Below are 15,278 nucleotides of genomic sequence, written 5' to 3'. Positions count from 1 at the left end.
GTCCAAACAATACCAGCACAAATCTTTCTCTTCAGTGGACTCAGAGAAACCAGTAGGATAACTGCCTTGTTTTTTATATACATATGCATATATATATATCTTGTTTCTTTCAGCTTCTTGCACTAATGAGACAAGGTGATGTTTGCTCACATGTGTCATTTCACTAACAAATATGGCCTCAAGATGCATCCATTTACCTTTAAAGGCTCCAGTTTATCCTTCTTTATGGCTGACTAGTACGCCATTGTATAAAAGATCACATCTTTTATATCCACTCATCGATTGATGGACATTTAGGTTGTTTCCAAGACCTGGCTATTACAAACTGTGCTGCTGTAAACATGGGTGCACATATGTCACTGTGGCATGATGTTTTTAATTCTTTTGGGAAGATACTCAGAAGGGGAATAGCTGGATCTAATGGGACCACTAGACCTAGGTTTTTGAGGAATCTCCACACTGATTTCCACAGTGGTTGCACCAGTCTGCATTCCCACCAACAGTGGAAAAGGGTTCCTTTTTAACCTATGTTCTCTCCAGCATTTGTTATTGGTTGATTTCTTGATAGTAGCCCTTCTTTCCAGGGTGAGGTGGAATCTCAGTGTTGTTTTAATTTGCATCTCTCAAATGACCAGTGATGCTGAACATTTTGTCACATATTCATTTGCTGTTTGTGTTTCTTCCTCTGAGAAGTGTGTGTTCATCTCAGGTGCCCATTTTTGGACTGGGTCTTTAAATCTGGGAGGATGATTGTTTTGATTTCTTTCTGTGTTCTCCTTAGTAATCCTTTGTCTGAGGAACAGCTGGCAAACATTTTCTCCCACACTGTGAGCTGTCTCTTCACTCTGTCAGTGGTTTCTCTTGCAGTCTGAAAGCTGTTCCGTAAGGTAAGATTCCATTTGTTGCTTCTTTGTGATAGATTCCTGTGCAATCAGGATTTTGTTCTTAAAATCTTTGCCTACACCAATGTCTTCAAGAGTTTTACCTACTCTCTCTTCTAGCAGGTTGAAAGTTTTAATAGTAAGATCTTTGAGCTATTCTGATTTTAGCTTAGTGCATGGTGAAAGATATGGGTCTGGTTTTAATCTTTGGCATGTGTAGAACCAGTTTTTCCAGCACCATTTATTAAAAAGGCTGTCTTTCTTCCAGTGAATGTGTTTGCCACCTTTGTCAAAGAGAAGGTGGCTTAGTGTGTCTGGAGTTGTTTCTGTATCTTCTAATCCATTCCATTGATCTTTAGGTCTTTTTTTTTTTTTTTTCCCCACCAGTATCATGCTGTTTTTATCATAGTAGTTTTATAGTATAATTTCAAGTCAGGGATTGTGTTGCCCCTGTCTTTGTTGTCCTGGACTGCCTTTGGTATTCTAGGTCTCTTCTGGCTCCAGAGGAATTTTAGAGTTGTTTTCTCTAATTCTGTGAGATACACTATTGGAATTTTGATTGGAATTGCATTGAATCTGTGTAAGAGTTTTGGAAGTATGGCCATTTTCACTATATTGGTTCTTCCTATCCCAGAGCACAGGATATCGCTCCATTTTCTAATATCCTCTTCAATCTCCTTTTTCAGAGTACTGTAGTTTTCAATATAGAGATCTTTTTACATCCTTTGTTAAGTTGATTCCTAAGTATTTCTCTTTTTTTGGATGCTACTGTGAAAGGTATTGTTTCCCTGATTTCTCTCAGTGAATTGTTATACATGTACATGAAGGTTATTGATTTTTGAGTGTTGACTTTGTATCTAGCTATGTTACTGAATTTGCTTATTAAATCTAGTAGGCTTGGGCCTGGGGATACAGCTCAGTGGCACAAGCGCCTGCCTGGCAAGCACAAAGTCCTGAGTTCAATTCCTATACCAATAAAATAAAATAAAAACAACAAAGATGGCAAGCTTACTGTAAAAAAAATAAATAAATAAATCTAGTAGTCTTTTGGTAGAGATTTTGGGGTCTTCTAAGTAGAGTATCGTGTCATCTGCAAATAATGATCATTTAACTTCTTCCTTTCCTAGCTTTATTCCTTTTATTTCTTTCTCTTGGCCTCTGCTCCAGCTAAAGTTTCCAGGACTATGTTGAATAAGAATGTATAGACAGTGAACATCCTTGTCTTGTTTCTGAGTTTAGAAAGATAGTTTTCAGTTTATGTCCATTTAGTATGATGTTCGGGATTGGTTTGTCGCAGATGGCTTTTATCAGAGATAGAAGACCATGTGTTCCAATTTTCTGTGGATTTTTATCACAAATGAGTGCTGGACTTTGTCAGTAGCCTTTTCTGCATCTGTTGAGATGATCGTATGATTTTGGTTCTTAGCTCTGTTAATATGGTATATTACATTTATGGATTTCTGTATGTTGAACTGCTCCTGCATCCCTGGAATTAATCCCGCTTGATCACGTGTATAAGCTTCTTGATGATTTCCTAAATTCTGTTTCCCAGTATGTTAGTAAGCATTTTTGCATCTAAGCTCATTAGGGAAAGTGGCCCGTCATTCTCTTTCTTAGTAGGGCCTTCTCTGGTTTTGATATCAAGGTAATGCTTGCTTCTACGAATGAACTTGGAAGTATTGCTTCCCTTTCCATTTCATTAAAGAATTTTGGAAGTAGTGGTGTTAGATCTTCTCTAAATTTCTTGTAGAACTCAGCAGTGAATCTTCAGGGCCTGGGCTTTTCTTTGTAGATAGATTTTTAATTATGTACTTGATTTCACTGATTGATATTAGGTTATTTAGGATTCTTACATCTTCTTGGTTCAGCTTTGTAATTCATATGTCTCTGGGCATCTGTCCATTTCTTCTGTATTTTCCATCTTATTAAAATATAGGTTTTCAAAGTCCGTATAGATAATTTTCTAGATTTCTGCAGGGTGTCTTGTGATTTCGCCTTTTTCATTCCTAATTGCAGGGATTTGAGTCTTTCCTTTCCTTTTTTGATAATGTTGGCTAAGGGTTTGTCGATTTTACTTAATCTTTCAAAGAACCAACTCTTCAAATTTATTCTTTGTTTTGAGTTTTTAGACTCTAGTGTTTGACTTCTGCTCTGATCTTTATAATTTCCTCCCATGTATGAGCTTTTGGTTTAGCCTGCTCTTCTTTTTCTAGAATTTTGGGGCTCAACATTAAATGGTTTATATACACTTGCTCTATTTTCCTGATATGAGAATTCACCACTATAAATTTCCCTCTTGAAGCTGCTTTCAGGTGTCCCGCAAGTTCTGGTTGTATTATCATTCAACTGTAAAAACTGTCTAATTTCTTCTTTAATTTCATCTGTGACCCACTGATTGTTCAGGAGGGTGCTATTTAATTTCCGTGTGCTGTGAAGTTCTTGTGATTTCCTTTGGCATGGAATTCCAATTTCATTGCACTGTGGTCTGATAGTGTGCATGGGGTAATTTGAATTCTTTTGCATTTACTTAGGCATGTTGCATGAGCCAATATATGGCCTGTTTTGGAGAAGGTCCCGTGTGCAAGCTGAGAAGACTGTGTATTCTGATGTTGTGGGGTGGAACACTCTGTAGACATCTACTAAGTCCATTTGTTGAAAAGTTTGATTTAATTCTAGTATTTCATTGTTGATTTTTTGTCTAGTTGATCTTTTTGTGACAGTGGGATATTGCAGCCTCCCAATACAATTGTATTAGAGCTTTTTGATTTTTCATGTCTGTTAGTAATTGTTTTATATAGTTGGGTACACTGGGACTTATTGCATATATATTTATGATTGTTATCTCTTCCTCTTGGATTGTTCTCTTTATGAGGATGTAGTGACCTTCTTTATGTTTCTTAGTCAGTCTTGGCTTGAAATTCACTTTGTCTGCAAATAGAATAGCTGCCCCTGCTGTTTTCTGGGTTCCTGTCACATGGAATATTGCTTTCCATCCTTTGACTCTGAGTCTATAAATTTCTTTTCAAATTAAATGTGTTCCTTGTATGCAGCGTATTGTTAGATCTTGCTTCTTGATCCTTTCTGCCAGTCTGTCTTTTGATTGGTGAATGAGACCATTCACATTAGTGGTTATAACTGGTGTGTATTGACTATCCTTGTCATGTTATTTTCCTGTCGTGGCTAATTGTTTGCCTTCCCTGGTGGATTCCTTCTTCTGGGTTCATGGAGCTGTCATCCTTATTATCTCTTTCTAGAATGTCCTTCAGAACATTTTGGAGCGCTGGTTTGGTGATCATAAATTTCCTCATATGCTAGTTTTCGTGGAAGTATCTTCTCCATCAATTTTGAAAGATAGTTTTGTTGAAGACATCAATCTGGGTTGAAAGTTACTGTCCTTTAGAACTTGGAGAACTTCTCTCCAAGCTCTCCTTGACTTGAGACTTTGTGCTGAGAAGTCAGCTGTAATTCTGATGGGCTTTCCTTTAGAGGTGATTTGTTTATTTTCCCTTTTAGTGTTCTATTCTTGGGTTGAATTTCTGGAATCTTGACTCTGATACGCCAGGCTGTACTCTTTTTTGATAATTGCTAATTAGAGTTCTATATGCCTCATTTATCAGCATGTCAAATTCTTTTTCTCTACCAGGAATTTTTCTGTCATGATATCTGTGAACATTTTTTTTTACTGTCATTTTGTGGTATCTCCTGCTTGTTCATTGACTCCAATTAATCTTAAGTTGTGCCTTCTTTGTCTCCTCTGCACTGCTGGATTGATTCTCATGGCCCCTTGCTATTTTTGAGAAATCTTCCTCTTACTGGTTGCTAACTGCAAGCTTATCTTCAATATCTGAGATCCTGTCTTCACTTTAGCCTAATCTGCTTCGAATATTTTCAATGGAGTTTTATTCTCCTGGATATCTGCTTGAATCTGCTTTATGGATTCCATTTCTTTTACAATTTTTTTTTTTTTTTTTTGGTATGGGGATCGAACTTATAACCTCATACTTGCCAGGCAGGTGCTTGTACTGCTGAGCTAAATCCCCTGCCCTAAATGTTTACAATTTTTTAAACTTTTTTACTTTTAAATAAAGTATCCCATTATTATTATTATTATTATTATTATTATTATTATTTTGGTATTGGGGATCAAACTCACAACCTCACACTTGCCAGGCGGGCAGTTGTGCTGCTGAGCTGAATCCCTGGCTCCATTTCTTTCCTATGCTGCGATTCCATAATTTTCTTAAGCTCATCTATTTTTTTTCTTTTTTTGTCTGTGTCTGCTCTAACGTCGTAAGCATGGTGTGCATTTTAGTCATCTCTGTAGTCATCTGAGAGGTTGTTTCTGATTTCATCTTTCCAGAGCCTCATTCAGCTGCTTTGTTGTTTCCACTTCTGAGAGGCCTGGGGGGGCTCTCAGAGTGTCCCAGCTCGCTGTCCCCTGGATTTGCCTTTGGGGAGCTGGATGTCTGGGGCTGCGTTTTGCTTACCTGTCTTCTCATTTCATTTTCTCTCTTACTTTAGTTTTAGTTCTGGGGTGATGCTTGTAGGTTGCTTGTGGTGGGTTTCCTTATTGGTAGTGTTTGGGACCCTTAGGTGATGATTACGTCTCTGAGATGTCTTCTAGGTATAGCTGGTTTTTGGGTTTAGAGTCTGCTGGAAGAGCTTACCTCTTCAGGTTGTTGGAGATGAGAGGTTGTTACTTGTTTGGTCTAGTCTCTGGTTCTTTGGCACTGTGCCACCCTATTTTCTGTGACCCGTAGTCAATCTCAGTCATGAATTATCAGGACCAACAGCTGTTTAGAGCAGCTATATCAGTTTTGGCTATAGTGGTACCGACAGCATCATCAAACACAGCCTAGAAAACAAGAAACCGAGCTAACCCTTAATTTGCCACTTTTAACCACATGAACTAGATTTGTGATTACATAACAAAATGTAAAACAAGCCAGATAATTATATGCCATGTAGAAGTCTGTAATGTGTCAATTCTGCCCTGGGGGTTAAAATTTAAAATGGATTAGGGAGAAAATAGAGAAGTGGAAGAAGAGGGAGAGATTACAAGAAAGGTTAGAGGACAAAGGGGGATCACCCAATTTGGGAAAACTGGTACAAAAGACTGAAGGAAAAGAGAGATAGAAGCAATAAAAGAAAAGAGAACAGAGTCACTCCCTCAAGGGGTGAGGAACCACTTTCACACTCATAAAAACAATGAAGGAGAAAGAGAAAAAAAAACAAATGACAAAGACAAAAAGAAAAAGAAAAACAGTCCAGTTTCAGGATTCTCTCTGGTTTCACTAATAGACAGTCCTATATCGTGCTGATCTAGCCCAGCAAGCCAGCAGTTGCTTATGTGGGATAGTACCTAATCTCAGCAGGCCTGCCCTGAGACCAGACTCATCGGACTTGCTGTATCCAAGGAATTTCTGCAGTTCTGCGCCCAGCTGGGGTCTGTTAGAGGAAGCCAGCAGCAGTTCTGGGTTCCAGGCTCGGCTGGCCCATCTCCAAAGTGGCTCCTGGCTAACTGCTCTCTCCCCAGAGGAGGACTATGTCCTCTGCACTCACCACCAGCCAGTGCAGCCCTCCACATCCACTGTCCCCCCACCCCCCGCCACGTCTCTCTGCAGGGACCTCCAGTGTCACCAGGCACCACCTCCACCATGACTGAACAGCTCCTCTGATCTACCGTCGCCTTCTTCACTGAAGCTTCTTTTCACTGTCTCTGTGGGCTTCAGGTTTCACTTCAGCTTCTTCCTGGGTCCAGGCACCGCTTCCTTCCTCCCGTCTTCCTTGTCATGCTGCATCCCAGCGTCTGGACGGTGCCTCTCAGCGAGGCTGTGTTCTCCTCCACTGTTTCCCGGAGGTCTTCTCCCTCCAGTCTTGAGCCTGACACAGCACGGGCATTTGCCCCCCAGGGTTGGGCACAGGTACTTGCCAGGAAGACACCTAATGCTTCAGCTTGCTTCAAGCTGTCCTCAGGGTGGCCTCACCTCACCCTGTCTTTCCTGCCGAGGACTGAAAGAGATGGACATGGCCAAAGGGTGCCTTATCCAGTGAAATTCCTAGGTGGGAACCATGAGCATCTTCATTTTTCTTTTATATACGAGGAAATGGAGATTTAGGTTCTATAATTCAATGCCACACAGTAAAAATTGGAAAAACTGGGGTTCAGCCTAAGCCTTTCTGATCCCTGATCGGAAATCCATCGCCTCCATGTCCTGGTGCTTTACAGACTCCAAGTGTGGCCGTGGCCAGGGTGTCAGCAGCACCTGGTGCCCAGTGGGCATGTGGAGCCTCGGCTGCTCCTCGGACCAGCTGCACCAGAACTGCATCAACCCAGAGCTCCAGGGACCCAGGTGCACACTGGGTCTGAGAGGCTCTGCCCTGTGATCCTTTCTGTCTCTGGATGCCTTGAGTTTGCCAAGTCCTTGACAATGCAAGACAGACATCCTTGGTGTAGTGGGTAGGCACATGGCCTCTCAAATTCAAGTTTCAGGGTTCAAATCTTTGTGTACCATTTATTAGAGCTGTGTGGCTCTTGGCAGGCAACTTAACCCTATAGTATGTTGGTTTTCTCATCTGTAAAATGAGGATATGTTTAGTATCCACAGAACTCAGTATACGTCCCACTTGGACACCGGGGGAGAGCATCTTGAGAGCCACATAGGTAGGGGTCAAGCAGCCATTGGCTTAAACTCTGGGCTCTGAGTTCCTAATAAGGAACTTGTCTTTCTTAGGTTGTCCTGTCATGATGAGGTATATAACCTGGATGCTGCCCAGATAAATCCCAACACCTTCTTCCAGGCAAGGCAGGGATCAGGGTGGGGGAGGGAGACACCACACAGCTTTCATGGGGATGGGGCTGCAGGATCACAAATCACTAAGATGATGCCTGATTCTCAGCCTCTGGGTGCCCTTGGTGTCTCCAAAGACATGCCATTTCCTAATACCCACATCTGCCCAGAGCCCGCAGAGCAGCCCTTCCCTCCTCCAGGGAGGGGCCCAGTACCCCTGCCCACCCGAGCTCCCAAAGCTGCTTCCCACTGGTGCTGGTATAGAGCTCTTTGTGTGGTTGAGGAAATTCCCACTGAAGGAATTCACTTTTTTCTCTGTGATCCCCAGGCATAATCTTCCCAGGGCACATTTGCATTTCAAGTAGAAACAAACAGCCTTCACCACTGATTGGAGGGTTGAGGGGCCCTAATTCTCCAGGTCCTTCCCCGGCCTCCCTCCCCCTCCCCCTGCAGGGGTTGGGCAGTATCCTTCTGAGGAGGCTCCTACGCGGGGTGAAGGGTGCAGGAGAGCTGCAGTTCCCAGATGTCATGGTTTCCTTTATTAATTAAACTTTTTATGGGGAGAGTTAGAGTTATTTTGCCAAAGTCCCTTTTATCATCAGTTTCCTGTCACCATTGCCAAAGAGCAAGAAAGAAGTCACCTCAGTCTGCTCAGTGGAATAATTTAGCTTCTGCAAGCCTGCTACATTATTCTTAGGTTTTCATTTTGCACAGACCAGTTTTGGGAGCCACGCACCGGACGGACCATGGCCTGGCCCAGCCCTCAAGGTCTGCAGGGTTTTAAAAAAAAATTTTAAAGAGAATTAAACCAAGCAACACAAAACAGTGCAAGTGATACAGGACTTCAGAACAAGACAATAGGGAACCAACAGTGGTTACCATACTGCCTCTTGTTGTCTTCAAAATTGCTGCCCATACCCTCAGACACAGCAAAAATCAAACAAAACAGAACCAATAAAAACAACAATGAATGCCATAACAAGATCATCAGAAATCAAAAATGGCTACCATAATATAGCTTGTTGTCTTTGAAAAGCTGCCCGTGCCATTGGTTATAATAAAATCAAACAAAACGAAACAGAACAAAACCCAACCCAACAAAACAATGAAAATGATACAGGACTTCAAAACAAGATAACGGAATTAACAACGGCCACCACCTTCAGCAGGAGATTCCCCATAGATGCTACATTACGTGTTGTTATGCTCTGAGTAGAAGATCACACTACTGGCTTTAGGCCTGCAAAGTCAGTAAAACACTAAACACTACAAGCAATAAGTTATATTTTACCTCAGTAGCCCTCATCACAGCCTGTGTTTCTCCACATGAGCCAGCCACTTACAGCAGGGGGCAGGGAGGGTGGTGGTTAGCTGTTCCTGTCTCCCAGCCCAGCACTGGAAGGGGCTGGCATCTGGTTCACCCCCCAGCACACCGTGCATGGCACCAACTCACAGGGAAGGTTTGCTTCTTGTTGACTTCTTGTTCTCTTCCCCTGCAGTCTGCAGATGGCGCCGACTCACAGTAAAAAGGCTGGCATCTGGCGCTCATCCCAGTAGCCCACACATGGTGCCAACTCTCGGGGAGGGCTGGCTTCTTCAAACTCTAGTTTTCAAACATCACATTCACACCACATTAAAAGTATAGTCTCAGATGTTAACAGTTAATGCTCACTTTAATTTGTCAGACTTTCATTTAACATTACGCCCTGTAATGTTAAATGACCACAAGAAAGGGAAATTGAGGCACGAGACTGGGACTGAGGCGAGTAGGAGGAGCCATGCCCCTTTCCTGCTGAATCTGCTGCCCAAGACTTGAGCTGTAGGAGGCAGCTGTATGGTCGGACCTGACCCATAAGTGCTTGTGCGTGTGAGTGTGTATATGTGTGTGCTGAGGGTAGGGTGCACGTGGCCTTAATGTGAGCCCCCATCCAAGAAGCCTCACCCCTCCTAGTGCTCTTCTAAGCCTGGCTTCACCCTGCATATTATGCTCGCCTAATCCCCAAGGATCCATGTGAAGCAGGTGTGGCAGCGGCTTGGCAGCAGGAGCCCTGGGCCCAGAAGGACAAGACCCTGTTTTACTCCAAGGCTGCGCTGGCCCTCACCCTGGTGTCTGGGTCTCCTTGGCCTTTGCTCATGGATGTTCTTCGGTCCCATTTCAGGTGTGTGTGGCTGCTGTGGTGCCCTTCGGCCCAGATACAAGAGGCTGGTTGACAACATCTTCCCCGAGGATCCTGAGGTAGGTCATACCTCTGGTGGCATCGTGACTGTCACCACCCGGGTATCTGAGCTTGCTGCATGGGCCTGCAGGCATGTTGGGGCCCTGGTCTCGAAAACTCAGCCAGATCACCAGGAAAGTTGAGGGGATATGGTCTGTCAGGCTGCAGAGAGGCAGTTGTGTATCGGTGCCCTTCTCGGCTTCCTGGAGGAGGGTCCCCTGAGTAACTCCTCTGTAGGAGACCCCCCCTACTGGCTGTGCTTTGGTTCAGAGCCGCATCTTCCCCAGCTGCCCCTGGCGCTGTGGGATGTCTGGTGTTAATGTAAGGAGGCCCAGCAGCCTGGCTTCCAAGCTGCCTCATCCCACGTCGGGCTGCATTGTGGGTTGTGGTCTGAGAAGTGTGAAGTGATGTACATGACCGGCTCTCCTGGAATCACTGTTCTCTGCTGAATGGACAGTCTCATTTCCTGCATCCTCAGGAGAATTCCTAAGGGCCACAGAGCTCCTGCTTTATAACTTGGGGGTGGCTCCAACGCATCTTAATTCCGAGTGGCTTTTAATGAAGGCTTGTTATTCAGTCACACACACCTGCAGGCATGTTCGCACACCCAGCCACACATGCATATACATTCATGCATGTATTTACATTCAGGTATATATGCATACTTCTCTCATTCACTGTTCGTATTCATTCAGGGCTCGCCAGCGTTCAGGGCTAGACTGAGGCGGGGGCCTGGGTCTCTGACGGCCAGCATGATGCCCGGCTCGGGCACAGCAGGCCCTGGGTAAATGTTGATTCAGTTGGCTGTGTTTACCTCCAAGCGTAAACCCTTCTGCCACGGTCTGGCCGTGATTTTGAACCATCTCTTGCAGGATGGCTTGGTAAAGACAAACATGGAGAAACTGACCTTCTATGCCCTGTCCGCCCCGGAAAAGCTAGACCGCATCGGCGCCTACCTCTCCGAGCGGCTCATCCGCGACGTGGGCCGTCACCGATATGGGTGAGCGGGGAGCAGGGAGAGGTGCGCGCGGACTCTGCACTGCTGTTCCGGGAAGGCAGTGGGGTGTCATTTGAAGGGTACGGCGGCAGACTGGGGTACCTGACAGACTGAGAAAACAGGAGCGGGGCTGAGGAGGGGGCTCCCCGGCTCTTACAAAAGCAGGTGACACGGGGCGCTGCTGCTGCTGTGATCTGGGAAGAGCTTCCTGGGGTCACTGATTGTGTCTCCAGGCAGAAGCCTCTCAGTCAGGGTGGGCCCTGGAGCAGCCAGCTGGAGCACGCTGTCACCCTCCTCCAACCTGCCTGCCTCACGCCACAAGTGACAGGGGCCATCCCCCTCCTAGTGGGAGGACAAGGGTGGGGTCACTGTCCATTAAAAATACACTTCAGTGAAATTATTTATTAATCTTCTGAAAGGGAAAGACTACATTTAGAAGAGAAGGTCCGAAGAAAATGACCAATCAATAAATTTAGCTGTTTAAAATTTAAATATTTTAATGTCAGAAAGGAATCAAAGTATTATTTTGTTTATTTGATTTTTTTTTTTTTGTACCGGGAATTGAACTCAGGACCTTGTGCTTGCCAGGCAGGCGCTTGTGCCGCTGAGCTAAAGGCCCAGCCCTTATTTGATGTTTTGAGAGAGGGTCTTACCCTGTAGCCCAGGCTGGCCTCTAACCCACAGCAATCCTCCTGCCTCAGTCTCCCGAGTGCTGGGATTATAGGTATGGCCCACCACTAAACATCAAAATGTTAAAAGCAAACACCAAAAACAAATATCAAACAAGACAACAAAGGACTCAAGCCCCTACATTTTTAGAATATAACGAATACTTTGGGGCGGGGTGGGAAGAATAAGAATAAGTGGTCTGGCCAGGTATGATGGTGCATATCTATAATCCCACTGCTCTGGAGGCTGAAGCAGGAGGATTGCCTCAAGTTTGAGGTCAACCTGGACTACATAATTCAAGGTCGGCTTGAACTGCATTGTTGGACGGTCTCAAAAAAAAAGTCTGAGGAAAGGGTCACAAACCAGAAGCTTGCAGATGGATACTAGAAGCTTTGCAGCATGGGCTAATAATCAGCAGACTTGTCACTGAAGATGAGGCTTGAAATGCTAAGCTCTCATCAAGTTCATACAAAATCAAATAGTTCCAGAAATGGCAAAAAGGCAGACACTTCTTCACAGGAAAAAAAGGTACAAACTGGACTTTGTAGGAAGTGTTTATTTCTGAAATGTGTGTTAAACTACAAAACTCTTTATGCCCTTTGACCTAGTGATTCCATTTCTGCTCCCAAGGAATCAGTCTTAAATACAACCTGCCTGACACATGGAGATCTTTATTACAGTGTTTTATATAATAACGAAAAAGCAGAAGTAAAGTGCTCGGTGAGAGTTCAGTAAATTATAGTGTGTACCCTTCGATAAAGTGTTAACTAATCATAAAAAGGGTATTTATAAAGATGCTGTTACAGCACGAACAGTTCCTTAGAAAATAAAATATAGGCAGCATAGTTATATATGCAGTATTTACAATGAAATTAAAAAGTGAGCATCAACAACGAATCAGAAAACACCCCGCAGTGTTGTCAGCGGTGCAGCCAGAGTTTCTTTGGTGATGGCTGTTGTTAGTGGCGGTGGTGGTGGTCGGTTGGGATTTCTATCTCCTTTTTCTGTTTCCCACATATTCCCCACTGGGCATGCGTTCCTGCCACAGGAAAGGATGGAACGTGTTGCCTCCTTTCATGCCACAATTCACAGAGGCCTGAGCTCTGAGGTGGGCCTGGCAGCATCACTGACAGGGTCAAGCCCCGGGTAGATCTGGGGCAGCTGTTCCCAGGTCCCGGTGGTCCTGCTTTCCCTCCTCTGCCTCCCACCGATCCCGCCTCTCGTCTGGTTAGCGTCTTCCTCTCCGCCTGTTCAGATGAGGACAGGAAATGGTCTCCCCGCTTCCCATTTGCCCTGTGGGGTCTTCCCAAGTTAATCCTGCTGGGTAGGATCTTCGGGTCCCAGACCCAGAAGTGTACCTTCCTGGCCCCTTCAGGATGAAATCCACACTCCTCAGCCTGACTTCAGAGGTCTCTCACCACCTTCCCCTAAGCCAGCTACCACACCTGCCGCAGAACCGGCTGCAGACAGATCGGTGGATGCCTCCTGCCTCTCTGAGCCTTTGCTTGACCTCTCTTTTCCTCCCACTGCCCACCAGCTCACCGCCCTAAGACCCCTCTGTGTGGGGAAGACGGGGTCTTGAACTACCGTGAAAAGGTTTGCAAGGTGCCGAGGTGCAGAAAGCCCAGAGCCCACCAGCAAATCTGCCCCTTGCCCCCACTAGGATTCAAACTGAGGGTGTCGCTCATACCAGGGGCACACTCTGCCACTGAGCTCTGCCCTCAACCCTGGCAAATCTTAAATCAGGCTACGCTACCACGAAAAGCAGAATGTAAACTAATACATTTCCATAGTCATTCTACACAACAAAATTAGGTTAGACACGGCATGCTGTTATATAAAGGACCTTGACATAGTATAAAGTATGGGATTTCAGCAAGTAAAAATCACTTTATCCTAGATTGAACCTACAGCTAATGGGCAGCTAGTGCATGCAACGTTTAATACGGTGGTGCCTGCCCTCTGTTCAGTGTTAGCTGTCTCAGTAAAAAAGCCCAGCAGCTAGCAGAGCCACTTAGAATCCTTTTACTGCCCTTAGAATGGCAGTGCGAAATTGGCATCGTCCTGTTAAAAATAGCCACTGCAGCCTGTATTTAAAGCCCAAAGGCCTCGTGGAGGGCTTTCAGCATAAACACTTGGAGAAGAAAAATCTGTTCCAGCTCATCTCTCGTGCCCTCCCCTCACCCTCCCTGGCTTTCCTCCCTGAGTGCCTCTTACATCTTCATCTTCCTCGCCACTGACCGCAGCCTGGGAAGAGCAAAGTTTTTACGAACAGGCGGTGGGTGGGGCTGGCTCTCCCTGCGTGATGCAGGCGTCTGTTTACGGTGTGACCTAGGCACGTGGACTTTGGGGCTGGGTCCCAGGGCAGCACCACCCTCTTCTGACTACTGCCATCCTGTACGGTCAGCCTGTTCCAGTTGGATGGGGGTCCTCATGCTGGGAGTTTGGCATCCAGAGTGCAGCCGGAAGTGGGGAGAGAGGGAGTGAGGGTGAATTTCAAGGCATCTTTCATTCATTGCGTGGATCTGAATGGGCAGTACCATGGATCCCAAAGGAAGCGCTCTCTCCTACCTCTCTCCCTTACCTTCGTGCACTTCCTTGCCAGCCAGCCCAAGCACTGAAACACCCTAGAATCTGGGCAGCAGGGGAGGTAATGGCAGTGCTGGGTGAGAGTCACCTTGGTCCACAGTCCACCAAGCACACTGATCCCACCAGGCAGGATGCCACACCAGGTGTTATCAGGATCCCCCAGCCATGCCTGAGCCCCGAGGATAGGGACACCCAGGGCCAAGAGGACAAGGCTACTCCAACCTGAGGACCCTGGTCGGAGGATGGCTGACCCTTCAGACGAGCGTATTGCAGATTCTCCCTGGATGGGGAGGGCCATCCTGAGGAGGGCCCAGAAGGTTCTGCCCAGACACAGTTAAACTGACCAGGCACATTTCAGCAGCCCAGAATAAGAGGTCCTTTGTCATGGCTGCTGTCCTTTGCATCTTCTTGGATGATAACTGGCCCTGCCAAAGCCACCCTCCTTCCTGCCTGCTGACCCTAATCCTGGCCCCTCCATCTGCCTTCCTAGCCACTTAGTCGGTTCCTAGCCAGTGACCCCACTCCTGCCCTGCAGGTTCCAAACCTTCCCTGGCTTCTGGGGATGCCCCTGACTGACCACCTCTCTGGGGTGCCATACTTTTTCCTCTTTGCTAAGCACCAGGCCCCTGGGTATTCTCCTCTGTGGATGTGACCCACTTTGGCCTTGGACACTGACCTTGACTCCCCCCTTGAATAACCTGCCTCATGGGCCTCAGTTCATGCCAGATCCCTTCGGTTCTGCTTTCCTAATTCTTCTGAGCAGAGTGTCCACTGCTGCTGTGGTCTGTAACTGGGAATCTTGCCCCCCTTGTGGCCCAGCTTCTTCCTGACCCGTTCTGCTCCAGATACCCAGGTAGGCCTGCTGGGATTCCCAAACCCGTCCTTACTCTGGGCCCCTTCCAACACCACAACCAAGCAGATCTCTGCTGCTGGTGACCTTCTGACTATAGTCCTGGTGAGTGGACATCACTCCAAGAACCCCATGCTCTAGTTCCCCTGAGAACGCGCCTGCCAGATGGACCACACTCAGGAAGGTGACAGTAAAATAGGACAGACACAGAGCATTGGACTGGGACTTCCTGAAGAGGTCAGGTTCATAATGAAGTCATGCCATCCTGGGTGCCGGATCAGAGCC

At 45.9% G+C, this 15,278-nt stretch overlaps 1 protein-coding gene across 4 annotated transcripts in view; it reads left to right on the top strand.

Annotated features, from left to right (window-relative positions):
* Nucleotides 1-15,278, top strand: part of Efr3b (EFR3 homolog B) — an 81,140-nt gene that overhangs the window by 29,643 nt on the left and 36,219 nt on the right. For all 4 annotated transcript variants that reach the window (XM_023566314.2, XM_063231415.1, XM_063231412.1 and 1 more), the window contains exons 2-3: nt 9,832-9,908; nt 10,761-10,888. In XM_023566314.2, coding sequence (XP_023422082.2) covers nt 10,782-10,888 — 107 coding nt within the window. In that variant the 5' untranslated portion in view covers nt 9,832-9,908; nt 10,761-10,781. The remainder of the gene's footprint in view (nt 1-9,831; nt 9,909-10,760; nt 10,889-15,278) is intronic.

The sequence above is a fragment of the Cavia porcellus genome, unplaced genomic scaffold (genome assembly GCF_034190915.1).
Source record: "Cavia porcellus strain 051 isolate PalLab524CR breed Dunkin Hartley unplaced genomic scaffold, mCavPor4.1 scaffold_1, whole genome shotgun sequence".
Classification (NCBI taxonomy): Eukaryota; Metazoa; Chordata; class Mammalia; order Rodentia; family Caviidae; genus Cavia; species Cavia porcellus.
This window is presented reverse-complemented; position numbering and strand designations above follow the sequence as displayed.